This window comes from Sceloporus occidentalis, unplaced genomic scaffold (genome assembly GCF_023333645.1).
Source record: "Sceloporus occidentalis isolate IW3139 unplaced genomic scaffold, rSceOcc1.0.p SCAF_23, whole genome shotgun sequence".
Classification (NCBI taxonomy): domain Eukaryota; kingdom Metazoa; phylum Chordata; class Lepidosauria; order Squamata; family Phrynosomatidae; genus Sceloporus; species Sceloporus occidentalis.
The window spans coordinates 14,492,365-14,517,140 of NW_028317003.1; the positions used below are offsets into that span (position 1 = coordinate 14,492,365).

Genomic DNA, 24,776 nt, shown 5'->3' on the forward strand with positions numbered 1-24,776 from the left:
GTAAACAGATTCAAAATGCCCTTTCCTTTGAAAATAATGTGTTTACATTTTATTACAAGCGTAACAATATAGTAATGAATACAATATATGTAAAATGATATTTTCTGAGGTCTGTGAGACAAATTAAATAGAGTCATATTTCTCACATCTGTATCAAAGAAAATGATGTCCAGATTTTCAGAAATATATCTCGGAGGGTGTCATATAAAATTCCGTTTAGAGACAAACATACGCAGTTGGTTTGCGAGTGAAAAGAATTCTGCATGCTGGATGTACTTTGGATTTCTCTGGCTTTTGATAGCTGCGGCTTTATATAACTCTTCTGAATAACCTTTAGGTGTCTCCTATGAAGAAGCTGCTATTGTGTTCGGGGAGATACATGTTGTCATAATGGTTAAAGCTTTGACTCCTTTGGGATACATTCTTTTCATGCTTAAACACCTGTTTCTCGTCAAGAAATGTAAGAAATACTGTTGCTTGCGTCAACACGCTGGGATGCCACTTATGACCTGATGTGAAATATGAAGACATCTTGTGGATAAACAACATAAAAAAGAGAAATGGATGAGAGTATTGGTGGAGAAATGAGATGGAAGTGAAAGAAAAAAATGGTGAGGGAGGAAAGACACAGAGCTGCGACACATATAGGGGTTGGGTGTTAAATTGCTTTCTGTTGTCCCAAATGCTAACTGACCCCCCCATGTCTATGCTATCCCCTTCTATCTAGCCGTCATAGCAATGCTCCTTGTGTATAGAAATGTATGTACTATGGTAATTAATTATATCTATAGATATAAGGATTTGACCAGTAATATACACATTTACGTTTCAGTCTCTCTTAGTGTGTAATGTAATTCTGCAGCTCTTCTACTGTTGAGTTCAGATATCTATAAACTTTGCCAAGTCAACTTTTGTAAAAGTTATAATAAGGGTGACCTCTCCTCTTTGCTCCTATTCTCATATTATATATAAGAAAATTAAATATCTGTCTTAATGAAAGCTTGCAGAGCAATGTACTCAGTATTTCTAATGAACAAGAATGTTTTTATTGTTTATATTCTATATATATTAGATCTTGTTAGGTGGCTTTGTGTCTGTGGAGCTTTTACAAAGAAGCTGGGGAGTCCATGCAGCGTTTATGTCGATTGCAGATCCATCCCATGACATTTAATGGGCTATCTCTTGCTTAAAGGGACAGTTTCGAACATACATGGAAGCACATTGTAAGTACTTTAATATAGATTCTTCAACCTGTAAAAATAAATGAATGACTTACCTTCAGGAGAAGCCTCAGCACCAGAGCTGCAGTACAACAGTCCCTCCATTGTCCTGTTTTCATGACACATTGGCTGACATGCACTGGCAGGTAAACACCGGAGAGTCCCTTTCATGGTGTTCATTTACAAACTCACGAAGGGAAAAAAGGATGCTCAACAAACTCACTGGCTCACTGGTATTGGCTGCCGGTTTAAAATGCATAATAAAATCACAGAGTTGAGAGGTTCATCTCCCCTGCAAGTCCATGGTTTACTGAATCATCTTCTAAATCGAAATAGCACACTGAATTCTAGTGTACTAGTAGAGCATATCAAACGACATATATGTAGTACACATTTCACTATAACCGTAGTTAGTTTATCCTGTAAGTAGTGTGAGCTTACTGACAAATTGCAAAGCACCACTACGTGCAAACTTCCAATTGATCCATTACTGAATTAACTAGAATGAGTATGCTAAATAATAATTACTTTTTAATTCCAGAGTGGCCTGCAGGGCTAAGTAGACAAACGTGGGTGTGTATCAAGCAACTTTTTGGATGCTAGTTGTTGGAGAACCCTAGAAGGTCAGGAGATGTAATAATTGTGGCAGCCAGAGCTCTTCTTTGTAAGGGATAGGAGATACTCGTTTGTTACCCTTCTTTATCTCACTAGTTATTGGCTTCACACATTGATTTGTATAGCATCACCGTATTTTGCTGCAAAATATTATTTCTGCTTTAAAAATCAATAAATAATAACTTCCTCTGTAAAGCAGATAAATAAATTAGGCAATTCCACTGATTGGTGTGAAAGGCCCACTGGAGATCCAATAAAACCCACCTGCTGCTATAATCAAATTAAATGGGATTTGTAGTCAGCTGGTCTTTGGCAACCAAGGCCAAAAAATACTCCTTGGTGCTCATGTTTTTTTTCTATTTTAGATCTTTTTACACAATTAGTGTGTGTTTACAGAATTTAATTTACAAACATATTTTTTGCTTTGCTGTTTGTTACTGTGTTATCTAAAAATGATTGCACCTTTCAGGGTAGTGGAACACTGTGATACACCTAAACCCAGCAAACATTCTGAGCTCTTTGAAATATATGACAAATCAGGAGAAGAAAGAGGGGCAACAAAGATTTGAGTCCTGATAGGGAAATCCACCACTAGTAAAGCACCTTTTCAGACATGTCTTCTTAGGAAGAATATGCCACTGCTTGGCTCCCCCTGATTCAGGTGCCCCAGGCTGACCTTAATTCATAATGTAAGCATAAAGCTGAAGGAGTGTTATAGCCGTCTCAGCTTCAGATCACACTCCAGACTGAGCCAAGTGTTGATCTTGGGTAGTGAGTAAGCCATATATGAAGTGAAAAGCAGATTAGAGACAAACAAAGAGATAGGTTAAAATGTCAAATCTAAAAGTTAAATCATATCCTCTTTCAATGCCTCCAGTTTGTAATGTATCATCCGACACAAGCTACAAAGGTTTGGAGTGACCTTGTCAAAGTGAGTGCACCAGGGTGTTATAGACCTGAAGCAGATGCTTCACTGGGAGATTATTAGGTAACATTCAGATTTCTATGATACAGCTTGACTTGGTATCATGATGGTTTGTATGCTACTGAAGTAAAATGTTTTAAAACACAATATTTTATTAGTTTTTTTAAGTTAAAACTAATAATGAGTCCAAGCCATGGGGATCTGCAAAGTGCAATGTTTGGGTGTACTTTGGGCTCATTTTTTCAACCATAGATTGAGTACATAACCATTTTGTCGCGGCCCCGGGTCCGGTCGCGGTCCCAGGATCTCGTGTGCGGCGATCCGCTCGCGGGTCACGGAGACCCGAGCAAGAGAGCTCGGGCTCCGTCTCCGGCGGGCGTCCACACATAATATCCGTGGGGCCCGGAGTCCCCAATCTCCCTGCACTGGCAATCGGCAACCCGATCGCCGGTGCAGGAAGCAGGATGACAGGTCTGGGGATTCGGCAGCGATCAGAATAAAATCTGCTCGCTGCCTTAGGAATCCCCAGAGAGGTTTACTTACCGGTTCGCCGGTCTCCACTGGGGGCGCAGCTAATTCTCACGGCTGGAGCCGTGAGTCAGAGGTACATCTTAGGGCACGCCCCTGACGCACTGTTGGGGGCGTGGCTTTAGGTGGCGCCAGTTTTAAAAACCCTGCAGTACTCCTCACAGTCACCCTGTTGTGGTCTATTCCCTGAGTCTGCATTTGAGTTTATTCTGCTACTTTTTGGTTGACCATTGGCTTTCCTGACTACCCTCTTGCCTGCTGATTTTGAACCTCTGCCTGAGACTCTTGTTACCGACCCCTGGCTCGTCCGACTACCCACTTAGTGTACCTGACCCCTGGCTCGTTTGACTACCCGCTTCGTGTACCTGATCCCTGGCTCGTCTGACTACTCGCTTTGTGTACTTGATTCCTGGCTCGTCTGACTACCCGCTTAGTGTACCTGACCCCTGGCTCGTCTGACTACCTGCATCGTGTACCTGATCCTTGGCTCGTCTGACTACCTGCATCGTGTACCTGACCCCTGGCTGTTCCTATCATCTGATGCTTGCTGCACCTCGCTGCTTCAGCTCAGTATGTACCTTTCTCTGCTATCACTGCGGCTTCTTCACGGTTGGGATCATCCTGAGTTACCTGGTGGTTCCTGTTCTGAAGATCTCCTGTGGTGAGTGCCTTTTGGTGCTAGCATACGTGACACATTTGCTCAGTAGAATGAAAATGTTTGATAAATAATCATCATGAAGACTGTCAGGTTGGCACAATGAGATTTGAAATCCTTGTTCTTTGATTATTAAACACAACACAATTAAAATATAACTTAACTCTCATTTTAATATCATTCTCCCTGGACTCTTCTCAATGTGAGAACGAAGGATACGTCTTCTCTGCCTCATGGCATTACTTTACAGTTTCCTGGTTAGTGGAACTTGATAACTGAGTTTCTCATATTTGTTGGCTAAGATCATTTCTCAAGGTGCTTGTGTAACTGATTCATCAGTATTTCTGCTGATACCACTTGCTATTAATATACATGTTCCCTTTGGATGTTGTTGCCTTTGAAGCAAGAAGAAACAAAAGAATAAGACCTATAGCAGGAAATACTTCTGGGGTCCTTTCTAATTTTTTTGGGAACTTGCGTAAAATAGCAACAGCTAATAAGAGCTGTGTTCCATTGAATATGGTCATCTAAAATAATCAGAAATGTTAATTACTGGGACAGCTTATATGTGGTTCATTCATTCAAGCGCAAAGGTGGTCAAAATATAAGCCCAAATTTGGCTAATCTCTAGTATACATCTTTACTTATGGAAGATGGTGTGACTTGGCCTTAGACTCGCTGGGCATTTTTAATAAGTCATTAAATTACTCTAAGATGTTGAATAGCTTGTCATAAAGAATCTTCTCGCTGTATTGCATTTTGTGCAATAGCTAATACAATGCCTGTTTTTTTTAAGAAATCAGGAACCAGCCATTTCTTTTTACCCTTGCTTTAAGCTTTACTTTTGTTAGTGAAGCCCACAAGTGTTAACCTAACCAGAGAGTCTATCCAGAAGGAGCTGCACTTTCACGGAGGAAAGCCATATACCACATCTTGATTTACTGCAGGTCTTACAAGTAGCAAAACACATCAATTACAATTGTTGATTTTTTTTTTAACTGGACTTTCAGGATTTGGCGAAAAGCAGGAAAATGAAAAGTGTATTTAACCCTCAGCTTTGCTATTATCGGTGTGGACTATTTTGGTTAGAGCCATGTGTATGGGGTGTACACAACAATGATACATTCGCAAAATGTAAACACCCCATTCTCTAAATTCTTAAACAATGTTCAGCAGTGAAGAGTTTTTTTCTTGTGTTTATGAAAAGCAAAATGACAGGTGACCTATTAATTTGCCTTGACTTGACATCATCAAAGGGCACAAGCCACAAAGTTACAGCACAATTTAAACAGAAAATGACATATATTTCTTGGAAAAAGTTCTAATTATGGATATTTTGAATTCTGAGAAACGCTGTTCTACCCCAATATCTATGAGGATGTTAGCCACACATGATTATTAATACACTGTTTATTTCAAGTGTTGTCTATAATATATAACAATGGTCCCTTAATATGTCAGCTGTGATTTTTGGGTGATTGCTCCATTAATAGCATACATTGTGACTGTAGGGAAAATTGGGGATTATTCTAGCTCTGTGCCCGAATAATCTGAATTTTATTAAAGACAGGAGGCGAATATTTTGCATATCTTCCTTTACTTAGACCTCACAGCAGCAAAGGAGAAAAAACAATGTAAACAAATAACCAATCAGAGACAGTCCTAGCATATATAAGTCCCATTCAGCAAGACTGCCTCCTCTTCCTTTGGTATGGAACCGAACGCAGAAGACGAAACTTGAAAACTGGAACGAGGAGATCATAGAGAAAAACCACACAGGAAACTTCAGTCCAAGCCTGACCATCCACAACTGGAATTCCTGGACACAGGTCTTCCGGACGCACCGCAGCAGAGAACGGATTACGCTGAAACAGAGAGAAAAACCATAACAGTATCTGGAGATGGGACCGCATGTAAAATATACAATCATAAGCGCGGTACAATCTTAAAATCTCTAAAAATAAATTAAATATAAATTCTACACATAATAATAGACAAAAAAACACCAGAAAAGGAGTTCTAAGAAAAACATTCCGGGTCAGGGAAAGATGGGTGGGAAAAATATTCGCCTCCTGTCTTTAATAAAATTCAGATTATTCGGGCACAGAGCTAGAATAATCCCCAATTTTATAGCGTGACAGGAGGCTCATATTTTGCATTTTTAACGCTTAGAAAAAAGAGAATCCGCCGCATGATCAACTGGGTGACAATAGAAACAACGAAAGGTAGATTCCCTGGACCAATCGGCCGCACGCATGATATCTTGCAACGAACTGCCCATCTGGAAAGCTTGAGCGGCTGCGGCACCTCTAACCGAATGAGCACCAAACAGAGGGTCCACTCCTGCAAGAGAGAGAACCCAACGGATCCACCGTGCTAAGGTGGGCGAAGAGACCGGGCGATACGGGCTTGCATAAGAAATTAACAGTTGGGGTGCCCTAAAAACTCTGTGAACTGCAGTTCTATCAAGATAAGCTTGAAGACAACGAACAACACAGAGAAGGGGTTCCGAAGGGAAAAAAGGGTAAGAGACGGAACTCGAAAGTGACTTAGTACGACGCGAAATTTGAAAACAAACGCCATCCGGAGAAAAAGTCAACGAATTAAAATCCAATGCCCGGACATCGGAAACTCTGCGAAATGAAACCAAACACAAAAGAGTGGTAAGTTTAGCGGATAAGTGCCGCATCGAAAGTTCCGAATTATCCGCCCAGGACTTGAACAAGTTTAGCACCAGGGAGACGTCCCAGAAATGGGAATACCGAGGAGCAGGGGGTCTAGAAAGACGCATCCCTCGCAAAAGACGGCAAATCAAGGGGTCCCTACCGATCGGAAGACCTGATATGGGAACGTGAGCAGCCGAGATGGCAGAGCGGGTCACGTTGATGGTACGGTACGATTTTCCTTGGGAAAAAAGTGCCGACAAAAAGTTGATAACGTCCGTCACAGGGGCTGTAAAGGGATCACCTTGTTGAGCCATACACCAGCTACTCCACTTGTTCCAAGCGGAGGAGTAGGCGCGTCTAGTACCGGGAGCCCAGGATTCGCGGAGTAGGTCTCTAGCTGAGTCTGATAGGCCTGGTAGATTCCAGGAACCCCTGAAATCGACCATGCCACCAGAGAAAGACGATGATCGACCACCAGAGGGTGTGGGGAGTCCTCCGGGTCTCGAAGGAGAAAAGTACTCCACGGAAGGATGAGGGGATCTCTGTAGGACATTTCCAATAGAGCCGGGAACCAGGGTTGAGCTGGCCACAGGGGCGAAACTAACACAAGGGAAATCACCTGTCGTCGCACTTGGTGGATCACGCGAGAGAGCATTGAAAAAGGAGGGAACGCATAAGAACCCGTCTGAGGCCAGGTCTGAGAGAAAGCGTCCGTCGCTGTTGCTTCCGGATCCGGAAGCCAACTGAAGAAGGATGGAAGTTGGAAGTTCCATCTGGACGCGAAGAGATCCACTGAGAGTGGACCCCGACGAAGAGCGATTCTCGAGAAAACATGCCTGTCTAGCATCCAGTCGCTGGCATCTCTCCAGGATCGGGAGAACCAATCTGCTGTCAAGTTGCTCGCTCCCGGAAGGTACTCCGCTGACAGAGAGATTTGCCTGTGAAGACAGAACTGAAAGAGGTCCCTGGTCAGATTGGATAGACGTTTCGACCGAGCTCCACCGAGACGGTTGATATAGCGCACCGCGGACACATTGTCCATGCGCAGTAAAATGGAACAATGAGAAAGGTCCTTGGAAAAACTGCGGACCGCAAAAGATCCGGCTATAAGTTCCAAGCAATTGATGTGTAAGTGACGCTCGTCCCGTGACCAGCGGCCTCCGGTTGCGGAATCTGCGCAAGAGGCGCCCCAGCCCCACAGACTGGCGTCTGATTCCAAGACAAAGTCTGGTCTGGTTCCGAAAATGGCTGTGCCATTCCATGCTTCCATGTGCTTGAGCCACCAATTGAGTTCCAGACGTACATCTGACTGGAGGGGAACCAATTGATCGTAAGATTGGAGAGCCCGAAGATGTCTGGCTTTCAGGCGTTGCATGGCCCGATAGTAAAGGGGGCCCGGAAAAATTGCTTGAATAGAAGAAGATAAAAGGCCTACTATTCTTGCAAGATGTCTCAAGGAGATGTATTCCAGGCGAATAACTTTCCTGATCTCTTTTTTGATGTTCGCTATTTTGGAAGAAGGGAGCTTGAGAAGGGAATTGATGGAATCTATCTCGAAGCCCAGAAAAGTAATCAACTGTGTCGGGGCGATGACCGACTTCTGGAGGTTCACAATGAACCCCAAAGCCTGAAGCCAGCCGATAACCCAGGTTGTTTGAAACCGCAGTCGTCTCGGGTCTGAGTGGAAGAGCAAGATGTCGTCGAGGTAGATGATCGAACGAACACCCCGAGCTCGAAAGAAGGCCATGACAGGCTTCATTAGCTTCGTGAAGCACCACGGAGCTGAGCTCAAACCGAACGGAAGGCAAGTGAATTGCCACAGTTGGGAATTCCATATGAACTGAAGAAACTGTCGGCAGTCTGGGTGGATCGGTACTGTAAGGTACGCATCCTTTAGGTCCAGTCTGGTAAACCAATCGCCTTCTCTTAGAAGGTCTCGAAGCATATGAATCCCTTCCATTTTGAAGTGACGGTAAACCACATATTCGTTTAGGAATTTCAAATTTATGACTGGACGATTTTCCCCTGATTTTTTGCGAACAAGGAATATGTTGCTGATAAAACCCTGGGGGCCAGGTGACCTCTGGATTGCACCTTTGACTTTGAGAAGTGCTATTTCTTGGTCGATGAGACTTTGTGTCTCTCGATTGACAACTAAGGGGGCGGGGGGGTGGGCCTGAGACGGGGTGGACACAAAGTCTATGGAAAAACCCTGTATCGTCTGGAGGACCCAATTGTCTGAGGTAATGAGGTGCCAACAGTGGGAAAAGAATGCGAGACGAGCCGCAGGGAGCACGGGAGGAAGGAAAGAAGATAGTATTGGAGGACTTACCAGATGAAAATCTTGTTCGTCCACGTCCACCTCTGCCACGACCTCTCTGGAACCCTCTGGAAGCGGGAAACGGAGTCCGAAAGGTGGGATTATATTGGGGTGTGGAAACCGGACTGTAGCTGTATCTAGGGCCAGTGAAGGTTCCACGGCTGGCAGCACGGCCCCGCTGTCTGCCAGCCCGGTGAAAAACACCTTGTGCTTGAAATACTTTCTTAAGAGAAGTCTCGACCTTATTGATTGTGGTGTAATTACCCGCATGTTTGCGTAACTCAGAAATAAAGGGATCCCCAAATAATTTGCCATCGGCTTTGGGACCAAGTTCTTTATCAGCCATATCGGCCAGCCGGGGGTCAATTCTAAGCAGCGCTGCCTTGCGACGTTCGGCTGAAATTGCCGCGTTGGCGTTGCCTAACAGGCATAACCCCCGCTGTACCCAATCTTTGATTAGTCCTGGGTCAAGGGGAGAATTTTGGGATGTTGCCTCATCAGCCAGCACAAAAATCTGAGTCATAGGGCCAGAAACATCTAATAATTTATCCTGTGCGGATTTCAAACCCTTCTCCAAACCCCTACGTGGGTCTCTACCCTTTTTGTTCATATACGTGACCATGAAAGAATCGAATTCTGGGGTGGCCGTAACTTTGCCCGGGATAGTGGGACGAGGGCATTCGGCCCTGAGTTTATTGCGCACCTCTTTATCTAAGGCCTTGCGCATCCAGACCTGCAAATAGCGGGCTATATGGTCTGGAGGTGTCCACTCAGCCGACCTAGGGTGGCGAATAAAACGGGGGTCAAATAGGGTTTCACCCTGAGGGGTGTAAACTAGGTCTGCTTCTGAAGGATCTGCGCCTTGTAATGCAGCCTCTGAACTGGTTAAGGGCTCACCTGAACCAAGTTCCTGGGTCAACAGAAAATTTGAATCCTCGTCAGAGGAATAATCACGGGCATCTCCCGAGGGAGGTGTATAATCAGGTGCATCCCCCGAAGGGTTTGCTAATGTGGAAGGTCCTGCCGAAGCATGATCTGCGCGGCGTTTGGCACGTTTAGCCGGACCTTTGCCTTTATTGGCATGAGCGCTAGATCCTTTCCAAGGTCTTTTGGGAGGTGGGGACCCTGCAGAGCTCTCTGAATCAGAGCCTGAGGGTTGAGACAAGGAGACCTGAGGAATGGTGGATGCCGGCAGGGCCGGGGTTAAATTGGCCAGAGCCTCTTTAATTGCCACCTGAATCCAGGCTTGGATATCAGCAGGGGGAGCATTAGAGCCAGAAGCTGTATCAGCCATGATGTTTTTTTGATTTCTCAAATATAATATAGAGGCAAGAATAAATGTGTTAGGGATAATTATCTAAATTCCCAAATCTGAAAGCAGGGGTTAAAGTTGTGAGGCTCACTCACAGGAGAAGGATTATAGGAATTAATGGCACAGATTAATCTCAGGGCTCACCTGAAATAGAGACTGAATGTAGCTATAATACCACCAACACTAAAACACCACAGAAAAACGCGGGAAGGATATATATATATATTATATAAAAGGCACTATGCCCCCACCAAGATGGCCGCCGCAAGTTCCGAAATTAACAAAGGAACAAGCTAGGTGGAAACCATTAACATGATGAGAAAGCTAGTGCTCTCCCAACCCCAAACGCTATACTAAAAACGAAAAAAACTAAATTGAAAACCTGTAAAAAACGGACCAAAAGGTCCGTTTTTTTTACAACTCAGGGCATCCAAGATGGCCGCCGAAATATCGCGAGATTAAAGATGGCGGCCGCGAGATCCAAGATGGAGACCAGAGACAGAGAAAATGACTGTTAAAGAACACAGAGATGGAGGTGAGAGCCCTGGACAGAAGCAGGGAAGTCAGAGGAAAAATAATGAAGGTAAACTAGGGGAAAAAAACTACCAGGGGGAGGGAGAAAGTTCTAAATAAAACATATGTTTAGGCACAGATGAATATCTATAAATAACAATAATTTGGTAATAAAATTTAAATAATAGCAGTGCATGAAAAAGTGGGTAGCAAATGTCTCAGAAGACAAAACAGCACACAAAGATCACCCACTAGACAAATAAAAGAAATGTGACTGACCTGCGTGAGGAGCAGCAAAGGAAGAGGAGGCAGTCTTGCTGAATGGGACTTATATATGCTAGGACTGTCTCTGATTGGTTATTTGTTTACATTGTTTTTTCTCCTTTGCTGCTGTGAGGTCTAAGTAAAGGAAGATATGCAAAATATGAGCCTCCTGTCACGCTATAAAATTGAGGTTTCCATGTATGTGGAGCCACTGTCTACTACAGCGAATACGTAACAGCTTGATCACAGACCTATTGTGGTATGTATCATGACTACTCCGCGATATTCATTTTCCATAATTATGACTGGAAATTTGCAACTTCTAAAAATGGCAAAGTAACCCAACTGCGCTGAAAAAGGTACATTAGCATGTGCAATGTATTACAAATACAGGATGTAGTTTTATGCACAGTCACATTCTGCATATCTGACTGTCTGTAACAAACGTATTTGGTGTCCAGTGAAAAACATGTTAAGTATGCTCGGGTATGCTCTGTTCATTGGTGTGTGTCACTCGATTCATTATGTACACGGATAGTCTCGCTATTGGTACAGGGCCGCACAGACATTGGTGCAAATGCTGAGGGGCCTCTGTACCTGGACCTATTTATCAATTGCAGAGGGCATTTAATGATTTAGTTTGTAGGGCGCTTTGTTTAAATGCCAGGTTTTTTTTCCTGCTCAAAAATAAATGGCATCTGTATCTAGAAGAGACAATGGGCAAGTTAAAGGAACACTCATTTGTCTTCCTGGTCTGCTCTTCCTCTTCTATTCTCTCTTGTGTTTATCTTCTCTCTTCTTTTCTGTCCTCTATTGTCTTGCTCATTTCCCTCTCTACACCTCTCTCTCTCTCTCTCTCTCTACTCTCTCGTTCCTCTGTTTTCATCTCCATCCTGCAGGAGGTGTTTGAGGCTGCCAGATAGTTCCATGATCCTGAGGTAGTAGCTCCTCACAAAGTAGATGGGTGAGAGTTTGTGTGCGTCTGTCTCTGGCTGTATTTTAGAGTGAGTGTTAGAGTGAGTGTATGTGTTTGTTAGTACTTGTGCGTGTTTGTGAGAGGTGCTGGTGGTCACTTGGCTTTACACGACACGGGTCAGAAGGTGCTAGCCCTCCCCTGCTTAGCTGCCCACCACGCTAAACAGAAGTAGGCTTCAAGAAGCATAGTTATTATACTGTGTTTAGCTAGTTAGGGGTAACCGACACGGGGTTTTGCAACTAATTTCTTTAATTAAAGCATTCTATAGCTTTGTTTGTCAGTTTAATTGTTTGGATATATCTATTCTAGTTACACATATGAAGCAGACAACAATATGTGTGTATTCCCACTGGCTAAAAAATAATGAAAAAAGTCCAAATTATGTGATATTTTATTGACGTATACTTGATTTATATCACTGACCGCAGTTTATCCTCTTAGCTTCCATTATAAAATGCTCACACTTCAAGAACTTTTTACCTGCATGCTGATAATTATACAGAGGGAGTCTGACACTTTACCAGTTTCCACTGCTTATCTCAGCTGGATTTTATGATATTGGCTACTTTGCCATTCCTATAATTTTATAATTTTGACAGCAGTAAAAGAATATTGCTGTGCAGTTGTATTGTTTTATTCCGTAGAGACATACAATCCTTCTTCATCTAGAAATAAACTTTTCAGAAATATGGAAACAATGCCTAAAAACATTAAAAAAATCCTCATTCACTATTCTAGAATGCAGTTGAACACCAATAACACGTTTTAAGTAAGTATCTGTAGACCATGTTATATGGTGATAAACAATGAAGTCTTTACAGTAAGAAACAACTTCACCTGGTTCCAGAGGGATAAGTCCCGTACAAACACTTTTTACTTGAGTGATGAACCCTTGATGTCTGGGCCAGACCCACCAAACCAATTTAACCAAGCCATTGCCACGCAACCTAAACCAAAACTGGGTGCGTTAACAGGGCAATGACTACCAAACTAGACACAATAAATAATATATTTAATTAACATGAATAAATGACAAAAAAAATGAAAACACCCCTAAGCTTACAAGGCTATCCAGGTACCACCAACACAGGGGAGGACTACCCGGATGCCCAACCCCAGGCTCTAAGCACCACCAGCAAGGAACCTCCCACCGAAATGCCACCAAATGCTCTCCCCCAGAGCATTCACCCCCTAGATGCCTGGTAAGCTTCCGCCCCTGACTGTGACAAAATTAACCGCCCAACCAACATCACAAACAATAGGGAGGGATGGTGGGTCACAAAATGGCCCCTAATCTAATGACACCTACCCTTAAATAGCTTCCCAAAACTCAGTATATGGCAGGTCAAAATGTTAAAGGAACTTATTTAACATTATTTCTACTTTTGGGATTTTCCATAAAAAAAGGCCTGGCAGTTTTGTTGAAAAAAAGATAATACCTTTAATTTAAAGATTACAGCAAATGATGACTGATGCATGTAAAGTTGTGTAAACACATGACATCCTTAGACACTTTTTAATGTAAACCAGCAGCACTCAGTTCCCATAGGTGTCCCTGGTTCCAGTGGTAAACTGGTTTTCATATTCTAAATGCTGTTTAGAAGGTGGCATCAATCTACTCATGGAAGATAATTAATCAGGTATGGGAAAAATATCACAGGAATCATGATTATCAATTAATTTATCCCCCTACCTGACTACAAAGACAAAACCTTTAATTGTGTTGGTGAGGATAAGGTGAAAATAGGGCAACCACATAAATCATTTTTTTGTAGGACACTATAAATACTAGACTTGGGCACCAGGGGGCTCTTCGTGTTCGTCTTCGTACTCGTCTTCGGGGGGAAAAAAATCTTCGTATTCCGCGAATATTCGCCTGTTCCTGTCTTCTCTTCGGGCGAATATTCGTGGACATTCTTTGTGTTTGGTTATTCTTCATTTCCCCGGTTAAGGGGTTAATACGGGGTTAACGCAGCTCTGGCGCCAGGAGTTTAAATGTACGTATGAGCAACTCTATTGGTCGTCAGCAGGGGGCTCGTCTGCCATTGGTTGATGGCAGACGAGCCCCCTGCTGGCGACCAATAGGGTCGCTCGTACAGACTGTTAAACTCCTGCTGCCGTAACTTACCCGGCACGTCCCACTGGTCTCCCTCCCTGTTCAATTAGTTAAATGTCCGTACAGACATTTAACTAATTGAACAGGGAGGGAGACCAGTGGGATGAGCCTATTGGTCACCTGCAGGGTCTTCCTCTGGCATCAACCAATTGGTCCCTGTAGGCGACAAATAGGCTCATTCGCACTGCCCTGTAACCCGTGACGGCGAACCTGCGGATTTCCACTTCCGGGAACTGCCGCGATGCCGCAAAGACAAAGTAAGTTAGAAGGGGGGGGGAGAATGGTAGACGAAGACGATCACGAAGATCTTCGTGGTGTGTGTCTTCGTTTTCGCCTACGTTTTACCGCCGCTGTCTTCTCTTCGGCGTGTCTTCGGAACGAACAAGAAAACGCACTCTTCGTGTTCGTTTTCATGTTCGCCCGAAGATGAATGCACAAGTCTAATAAATACCCAACAACATTTCAGGTAAGGATAAGGTGAAAATTACATCTAGTTAAGATGGCCGATAGCATGACCACATAAACCATTCTTGGGTTTGAAGGTATGACGAGAGAAGAGAAAGGGGCCAAAGCATGAAGTGGCCATGGCTGGATCTGGAAGTTGGTGGGCTTTGTAAGCAGATCATAGCAAATCTCATGTGGAAAAGAGCTGGTCAAGGTTTCAGATTTATGGTTAATTTACAAAGAAACATTTACTTTTCTTGTATACCTTACAATTCCAGAATGATATCCCTGACTAAACCAAATTCTAACAATGATAAAAATAAAGTAGAAAATGTCAATTAAAACAGAAAAGTATAATTTATAAATCATAAATATGAAAAACAATATTTTTTTTTGCAATTCATCAAATCATGTTCTGTAATAACATAGCCTCTTAAGCTATCTTCATTCTGGGAAATTATTGATTTTCTCTATAACAATGTTTTTCATGAATCCAGGTTTAACTGCCTAACATCATTTAGATTATTATAGTGCTAAAGCTAGTTTAGGGATAAACTATTTGAAAAAAGGGTTGTATCAAATAACGTATACATAAATTACTATTTACATTAGAAAATGTGTCTTAGAACGGCTTATGATATCTTTATACAAAGACATTCCAAATTCCATTTAATATTTAAATGTGGGCTAGACAATTTGTAGCAAAGAAGAATAAAAAGGGATATAATTGGTTATTTTCCCTATTAGCACTGCTATTCGACATGTAATACTTGATATTTAGTCTTGCGCACATAGACCATTTTAGGTCCATTTGTTTTATAACAATGAATTTGGTCTCTTGCTCATTCTCACTCATTCTGACTCGCTCTCTCTCATTTTCTCCCTACATCCTCAGCTTCTCCATCTCCTTCTCGGCAGATCCTGTCCTCCTTCACTGCTCCTCTGCTTCTCCTCCTCCGTTTCCGCCTGTATTATTCTCTCGTCTTCCTCAACAGGATGGAGTCTCTGCTCACATTATGGGTTCAACCTTTTGCTCATTCCTCCAATCAGTCTACTGATATTTGGTACAATTGCTTGAAAAACATTTACTTTTATTGAATTTTCTAGGTGTTTCTGAAAGAATCCATTGTGGAGCAAGCAAGTTGCACACTTCATGATGTCATCGTGGAAGAGCAAGTATATGTAAAAAGCTGTGTACACCCATAAAAAGTGAAGCAAACTGTCAACATTGTTTCTTTCTCTTCACTATTACCATAGCAATCGCCTAGTGCTGAGGCATTAATGGCCTACTAGCCTGCATAAAAATAACATTTACAATTGCTTTAAAAAATATATATTTGGTTTACTTGTTTCATTTATAAATGTTCACTGAGAATTAAAGAGAATGAGATAAAGGTGGAAACAGCACAACATAGTGTAGGATTTATTAACTCTTTTTGTGGAGCATGTGTATATAAATATGTTTTTGAAAAACTGGTAAAACTGGTAATACACCAACCGTTCCTTTTTTCTATAGTTACATTTTTAGAACGCAGTGTATGTAAAGTGGGTCATTTTCAGGGACTGTAGTACGCGTTCACTCATGATAGAAAGACAACAAGACAACATGGATGTTCCAACGTGTTTCATGATAATGTGTGAACTATGAATGGCTCTGATTCTAGTTGTACAAATGTACGCCAATTTTGGAAGGTAATTGGTCTTTTTCCAATTTTGGAAAAAGGGGCTTGTATCTGGTCGACATATTATATTGTATTTGCTGCTGACTGGTGCATGTAACCACGTGTCTCCTTTACCAGATTAAATAGTCTACACAAAAACAATATATTTCATGTAAACCAGAAGCACTCATTTCCTATAGGTGTCCCTGGTTCTAAAGGCAATCTGGTTACCCTATTCTAAAGAAGTTTGGTGAGGATATCTCAAGAATCGTGATGACCAATTGAGTTTTCCTCCTACATGACCACAAGGGAGAAACCTTCACTTGTGTTGGTGAGGATAAGGTGAAAATAGGGCAACCACATGAATCATTTTTTTAGGACACCTATACATGTCCAGATCAGGACACCTGTGTTGGAGGGTGTGTGAAGTGGTAACGGCTGGCTTTGGAAGATGGCGGGGCTTCTTGCCTGTAAAGCATTGTGAGGTGGGCATGTGTTTGCTACAACCGTCCCTGCATGAAATATGCATTTGGTGCCAAAACTGAATGGGATGCAAGGAAGTTTTACTTTACCAAGAGGGTGGTAGATAAGTGGAACAGTCTCCCAGCAGAAGTGGTAAGAGCCCACAGTCAGGGAATTTAAACATGCATGGGATAGGCAAAAAAACTATTCTGAATCTAACATGAGACCATAGATTGATTACGGTCTGTAATCAGGGAAGATGGGCCAAATGGTTCTTCTTTGCAGTTAAATTCTATGTTTAAAAATGTCATGCGTTCATGCAGAAACATTAGTTATAGAAATAAAATGACTATTACTATCTTCCAATTGGTTAAATGCCTTGTAAAAATTAGAGATTTCCCTCTCTACAAAAATTATAATTAATCTACAACTGACATAGCAAATGAAAGGTGTTATTTTACAATCTGTTCGCTAGAATATTTAGCAAGGAATAAACCCTCACGTTCCATCAGACCAAAGTCTAACCCTTTAAATGCAACAGAAGTTTTAAGCTAGTATAATGTTTTCCGCATTCCTTCAGAATTGATTTAACAAAATGCTTATTTCAGGGTTGACATTAATTTTCCTGTGCATGATGACATCATTTTTAGAATAGTACTAATAACAAAATAAACATTATTATTATTAATATTATTATTATTACAAAGAAAATCTGATATACAAGGATCCAGGTATCAGTGACATAATGTGTAACCATTCGGTTAAAGACAGGAATTTTTATTTGTTTTCATGAGCATATTAGATGTAAAACAATTTTCACTTTTTCCTGATACCTCCTTCAACCGAAACTGGTTTTCTGGTTTCAGGTGTAACTGCTGAATGACCTCAAAGGCTTCTGGGTAATATAGTCCACTTCACTTTTGGCACCCTAAGGTGTTATTGATGTGGGACTTCAAATCCCAGGAAGCACTGCACACAGGTATGTCAACCAGCAAGCAGGAGAGGCAGGGCAAGGTGTGTCTGAGTTTGACTTGTCTTGATAGACAAGGTAATCATTACCATCTCAAGTATTACTGCTGGGCAGGTAAACAAACGGGAGTAATAAGACAATGCAAAGGAAATGCACGAGCTTTTGGGTCTGAGCTGAAAATTTCTAAAAGAAAGGTAAGCTTCTAATTTAAAGTTACAGCTTGGATAATGATGTTATCTCTGAATTCTAACTTTTTCACCCAGTTTTCTCCTAGAATAGATAATATGTGCTGTATTTGTATATAACTGTGCAGAACTCCTTAGGAGCCTTATGTTTCAGAGCGAATGTTCCTCAAATACTGGCTTGTACTGCCACAGGATATGTAATATTTAATAATATTTAAATATGCTGATATCAAGTTGTAGCAAAGTGTGTAACATTGTTCATGTTTGACTATTTATGGAATGGAATTAAAAATGTGTTGCATTGAAAGGGTTAACCTGGAAGGGTTTTACCATTTCTTTGTAATAAGTAATGTTCGAAGAACTGCTTGTAGTAGCAATTCTCTTTTATCAAGGGTTAAACGATCTATTGTTTTGTAACAGGTAATGATTATGGAATTCTGCAGAATATACATTCTCTTTTTTCGCTCCGCACAGGACCGCAGGGACTTTATGCCGAGTGAAAAAAGTGAATATGCGCCACGTTTTTTAATGTATATGTCCATATACCTTCTATATTACCTGGAGTGCTATTTCATCAGTCACCAGTCTAGTGATGTCTCTTTAGGAGGCAATAAAAGGGTTTAAGATGAATTTTGTTTATACTGTATTTTTACTCAGTTGCGGTCACTTTCTGTATAGGTTCTCATTATTATTATTATTATTATTATTGTTTTATTTGTATAACACCCACAATTTATGCAGCACTTCATACAGTCAAAGGATAGGAGAAAACTAGAATTTAAGACCCATTACGGCAATAAAAGGGTTTAAGATGCATTTTGTTTAAGTCTCACTGCATTAACTTGTTTATACTGTATTTTTACTCAGCTGCGGTCACTTTCTGTATAGGTTCTCATTATTATTATTATTATTGTTTTATTTGTATAACACCCACAATTTATGCAGCACTTCATACAGTCAAAGGATAGGAGAAACCTAGAATTGAAGACCCATTACATTAGTTACTTTTATCATGTATGCTGCGTTTTTAGGGATGACATGTGGTATCTGCCCTTTAGCAGCAGTCTCTTATAAGGCTGTACCTTAGTTACGCACATTAAAGTTTCATGTTGCCTTTAGTGGTCTGTCAGACTGCTAGTAATGGGTCTCATTGGTTAAAAGGCTGTCGTTTTGGTAAGAATGGTGTAAGGGCTTGAGTAGTTGTCTCATGCATTTAAAGCTGTCACGTTTTATCGGTGCCACCCTAGAAGTAGCAGGCTCAGCGTCTGTCTCGCTATTAATGTTCATCTATCTTATTTCGAGGCTGTCTTGCTTTTCCATCAGTGATTTTCCTTGCTGAAAGATGTAACATTTCTTGTGATACCATTAATTGGCAAATATCACATTCCTAATAACAATGATCGATTGTCTAGCGGTTTACTTTCTCATTGTTAGATTGAAATATGTCTCTTTAGTGAGTGCCATTAGGATATTTCACAATCAATTAGCATAACTATCTTTTTAACTCATTCAACACACTAAAATAAATTCTTGCTTTATCATATTTAAATGAACTGCAATTTAGGAATCATTGCAAAAACATGCATGATGAACACACGTGTAACGCATCATCCGTTTCCTTTCTGAACATCTAATATTCTTAAACGTCCCTCCATACAATTGTCCCTATGTGGCATGGCTTGCCTTGGGGATTGGGGGGAGGGAGTTGGGGGGGCAAAGGCCAGCACTGCACCCATGAGCTAGCAATGTAAACAGTACTTGAATGGTACATAAAGTTGCTAGAGAATTGGAATTCTTGTTGGCTTACCTCAACTGTAATGTTAAAGGTGCTGTTCCACCAGTGCTGCTGAGTTTTACATGTTTGTACCTAAATAAATTTGAAATAAAATCATTATTAATATTTTTATGTTATACTTATATAATAATTACCTTTATTATTAATACTGTTGAACACAGGGAGAGAGCTGGGCCAAGGGGCATGGGGGCAATTGCTCCCCAGGCCGTCCTGAATCTAAATTAAGCAGCCGCCCAAGGGCCATCTATAATGTGGTGCAAAAGCCCGCAGCACCCGCGGTGGGCCGGCCGGCATAGACTGGCCGGCACACCGAGATGCGATTGCAGCCGATGCGACTGCTCAGTGAGGCTCTTAATCCTGCCCCTTTGTTGACGCGACATGCCTCTCAAGGAGGCAGGCTCACACGGAACAGCTCCTCCAAGGGTGTTGGAGAATAAATGCACAAAGGGGGCTGGCGGGGGCACAAATGCACATGGGTGTGGGGGGAATACATTAAAACCAAATGGGGACCTGACTGGGGCATCAATACCCAAGGGGGGAAACACACAAACCAGTGTGGAAAGCATTTTTTATGCTTTGTGTAGATTAACCCGTACTAATGTGGGTATTGGTGTGGCAGAGTCCGTCCTGGTGTGTGTGTTTGGGTGGCAGAGCCTGTCCTGGTGTGTATGTTTGAATGTCGGAATGGCAGAGCCTGTCCTGGTGTGTGTGTGTTTGGTGTGTCGGTGTGGCAGAGCCTGTCCTGTTGTGTCGGTGTGGCTGAGCCTGTACCGGTGTGTGTGTGTTTGGTGTGTCGGTGTGGCAGAGCCTGTCGTGGTGCGTGTGTTTGGGTGTCAGTGGTGCAGAGCCAGTCCTGGTTTGTGGGGTTGGTGTGCCAGTGTGGCAGAGCCTGTCCTGGTGTGTGTCTGGGTGCCGGTGTGGCAGATCCTGTCCTGATGTATGTGTCTGGGTGTCGGTGTGTCAGAGTCTGGTCTTGCCAGGGGCCGCAACTCCGGGTCCGCCGAAGCGACTCACCTGAGTACCCGATGCCCGCGGGTACTGCATCCCGCGGCGAGTCTCCAGCTTCTTCCTCCTCTGCTGCCAACATGTCCGCCGCTAGGCGCGCGCGCCCTCAACAAGCTTTATGCATCCCGGAATTGAGACGCCGGGGTACGCGCACCAATGATGTCACGGCTGGGGGCGAGGCGTTCCCCAGGCGGCAAGTTTAAAAACTGAGCACTGAGACTAGTTCAGTGCTCAGTGATTGTTCCTTCCAGTTTGAGCTCTGTGCGTTTATGCTTCCTGCTGATTTATTGTGTACCAAACCTGGCTTACCCTCGACTCTGCTGCTCTCTATATTCCGACCCTTGGCTACTAAACGGCGTTCCTGATATTTCGGTTTCCTGACTCTGGCTTTGGATTTTGACCTTGCAGCTTGCTATTTCCCTGACCACGGCTTCGTACCTGACTTCGGCTTATCCTCACCTACCCTACTGCATGTTCCTGGTGCTACGTATCTGCATACCGGACTCCACCATTATACCAGCCTTTAAGCCTGACAGGTCTGGTGTGTGTGTTTGGGTGTTGGTGTGGCAGAGCCTGTACTAGTGTGTGTGTTTGGGTGTCAGTGTGGCACAGCCTGTCCAATTTGTGCTGAGAATGCCTAATTAACATGCAATAAATGTTCTTAAAATCTTGAGTGCTATTTTTATATGTTCAAGCCATCAGCAGAAAGAATAAAAAGGTTTATGTGCTTAGCATACGACCGAGCGCAATTAATGTTTTCTCTAAGTGGATCAACACCTTTAATATATTTATCAGGATCTTACACATAGACCACACCTGTGCCTGAAACACATGACTCACAATGATGCCCAAAGTCCCTTTTACGGAAACCAGAACTGCCAAATATTGGTGTCAAGCGCATGTTATGTTTGGTTAAGAGATGTGTCATTATTTTGGAATTTTATAAGCCTGATTTCAACTATATGGTTAAAGTTTCATTAAGTAGGCAGTTTTTTTAAATTGTGTTTATAGATCCTTTAGCAAGAACTTGTATGTAATGAAAGGACAATTAGGAGGGTAATGAGACTGCTACATATTTGGAAGACATAATTTGGGATCATTCACTTCCACTCAATGGTAAAGAATTTTACAGGTCAACGTCTAGACCAGATCAATAAAATAAGGAGGCATTCCAATTGTTATCAGCTCGTATATACTATACTGGATACCTGCTGTTAGCTGTAGAAGATAAAAAAAGTGCTTATATGATCTATTAAAGAGGAATGAGATAAGATAATTCTAATAAAGTAATTTAAAACATAAGGTATTTAATCAAAACATTACAATATACCACTTAATAGTTTTTTATAGTTAATGATATGCATTTACTTATAGTTGTACTTGTATAGATTCCCACTTTCAGGTTCACTGTATGTAAATCTCTTTACAACATTTACAATATATATATATATATATATATATATATATATATATATATATATATATATATATATATATATATAGTAAAAGCCCCCAGGGGAAAATGAGAGCTATTGACAAATTGGATAGATCCCTGACATGCAGAACCGCTCCTTGTTAGGTATATGAGAAAACTCTGTAAAGGTTACGCTCTCACTCCACCACACAAGTGCAAGTTTGTTTGTTTCACGCATGGTTTTATTTTTTTTATATAGCTTTAATACCAATATCAACAGATACCATATGCTATCCTGTCTTTCACATTGACCAATGTTCTTATCTTGGAATGGTATGTTAATGTTACTAAAATGTTATAAATACTTGGAACATCTTGTAAAATGGGTCATATTTGAGACAGTGACTGTGAACTGAAGATAAATGTTTTATTCTCCATGTAACAGTATGCTTGTATGACTTGAAATGTGACTAACAAATGTATAGTAAAATCTGCATTTCGGCAATAGACACCTGGGTATAAGTAGATATGTCTTTAAATAGCTATTATATATCTTACCCACTTTCCTCACTAATGATTTCTGTGGGGAAACTTTAAAAAACCTATCCCTCGCTCCTATGGATCACAGCTGAAATTCATAATTTGGCAGATATTGGACTCAGTCTTGTAGAAATCATGTGGTCCTATATCTGGGGCCATCTGGGTGCAGCAGAGATCAGTTTTCTGTACCTTCAAGTTTCCCTGCATACATTTGCTATGTACTTATCTATAGCACCATCATATTTCAAAGTACTGTATAATGGACAAACATGACATAATAAGTAGTGAGTCGCATAACAATTTGGACATACAAAAGTTTAGGAGGACCCTGCTCAGACAAGTTTCTACAGTCTACTTTACCCAAGTGGGGTAAAATGAGCAAGTCAAAATGTTCTAGTATGTGTAATTTTTAATAGTAAAATTCAGAATATTACAATTCATGAAACTCAGGTTAGAGTTGTATGGAAGCAAGTAGAGAAATATTATAAAACAAATAGTCATAATCTGTAGAAGTAAGTAAAGCCTTTATAGATACTCGCATGTCATTCATAAAAATGTTCTACCATCTAAAGTTTTCAGAAGTAAGAATAGTAATGAAAAAATATCCACTATTTTCAGCAAGAATCTGTGTAGCTGAAATATGCAATACACACACACATATATATATATATATATATATTTTATTATATGATGTGTACAGAAAAACTCTAAACCGCTTGTACGGACTGCATTGTTTCTAATCATCCCTTTTTAAATCTCCATACGTTCTGTTTAAAGGTATGGCCGAGTACCAAATGATCCCAGAAGGGACAGAAGAATTGAAAATGTAGGAACTGATACTTTTTTTTCTCCTAACTCCCATTTTTCTTCGATAGATTTATGATCCTTTTCCTTTGATAATATTTGTTTTTGCTCTTGGCACTGTTTCTATTTGCTGAGCTTTACTTCCTTGGCTACAAGTGTCCTGCGTTTTGTAATATGCTTTTCATTGATCTGAGCCACATAACAGATGTTTATCGCCTTTCAGAGGGTAATTATAGAATGCACAATTTTACATTGTATTGTCCTGACAGCTTGTCGGAACTTTCAAACTGCTTTAGATGTTCAATATCGGCACAATGAAATGAGATCATACCGAAATACGAAATACAGGATACGAGGAGAATGTTCAGTCCTCTCGAAATGAAAGGGTTAAAGAAAAACTTATGGCACTCAGCTTTCCAAACACTTATCCTATTTGAAAGTATGGCTCTTTATGGTTTCTCTTAATTCGTCTTGAAACACCATTCTTTTAAAAGCTCGCTTCTTCCAAATGCTCTATATAAGGAGGGTCTCGTTTATTTAATTAAATGCTACATGAAATTCCTTCCATGATTTCAATGCTACTTCCCTGCCATTCATAAAACGTCAGCTTAACAGAAAACTGATACTTTATTTCAATCACTAAACATGGAGAGATGACGACAAAAAAAAATCTATGCATCAATGTAAGAAAGTTCCCTTCTAAAAGAAAGGTCAAACCTTTGGTATACAGGTTATATTACAACATATTAATACATCTCCTTAAATCGCTTGGAAGTTTAGAAAATTACTACAATATGTCAACTTACATGATGCAGATGGCTTTTTAACAAGAAGGATGTGTATTTATAGTTACAATAAGCTCACGAAGTGTATTGCAGACCATATCTTGCACCTGCTGTTTTAAGTGAACATATGTTAAAAAAGAATAGACTGCAAACACAACAAACGGCATCTGACGCTCCGTAAAAAACCCTTCCTATTAACTATTGTATAAAGGATTGTGATGAGTAGTATCCATATGGGGCAAATGTTATATTTGCCAATCCTTTCTTTGTAAATATGTGTGTGTGTGTGTGTGTGTGTGTGTGTGATATATAATGTGCGTTTGTGTGTGTAATGCAAATTCTATGAAGCAACAAATTAATTACATTTCATAAAATGTTAGGCTTTACTTATTCTGACACTCAATTAATCCCACAAAAAAGGGTGCAATCTATCATCCTAGTACCTTCAACCTGCATTTTGAAAGAATTCAAATGCCAATGACTTTTCCACATCCCCCTCGCTACAATCAAGTCATGCTTATCCTAAGCGGTCCCCCCTCAACCTCCTAATAGACTGTGAGATAGCGAGAGCAGGGCGCTCTTCACTTCATGTATCAATATA

The 24,776-nt window shown here is 41.2% G+C and overlaps 1 protein-coding gene across 1 annotated transcript in view; it reads left to right on the forward strand.

The window, feature by feature from the left end:
* Positions 1-10,748: 10,748 nt before the first annotated feature.
* Positions 10,749-24,776, forward strand: part of LOC149300854 (metastasis-associated in colon cancer protein 1-like) — a 37,963-nt gene continuing 23,935 nt past the window's right edge. The window contains exon 1 of the mRNA XM_089484889.1: positions 10,749-10,824. Within this exon, the coding sequence (XP_089341015.1) occupies positions 10,749-10,824 (76 nt within the window). The remainder of the gene's footprint in view (positions 10,825-24,776) is intronic.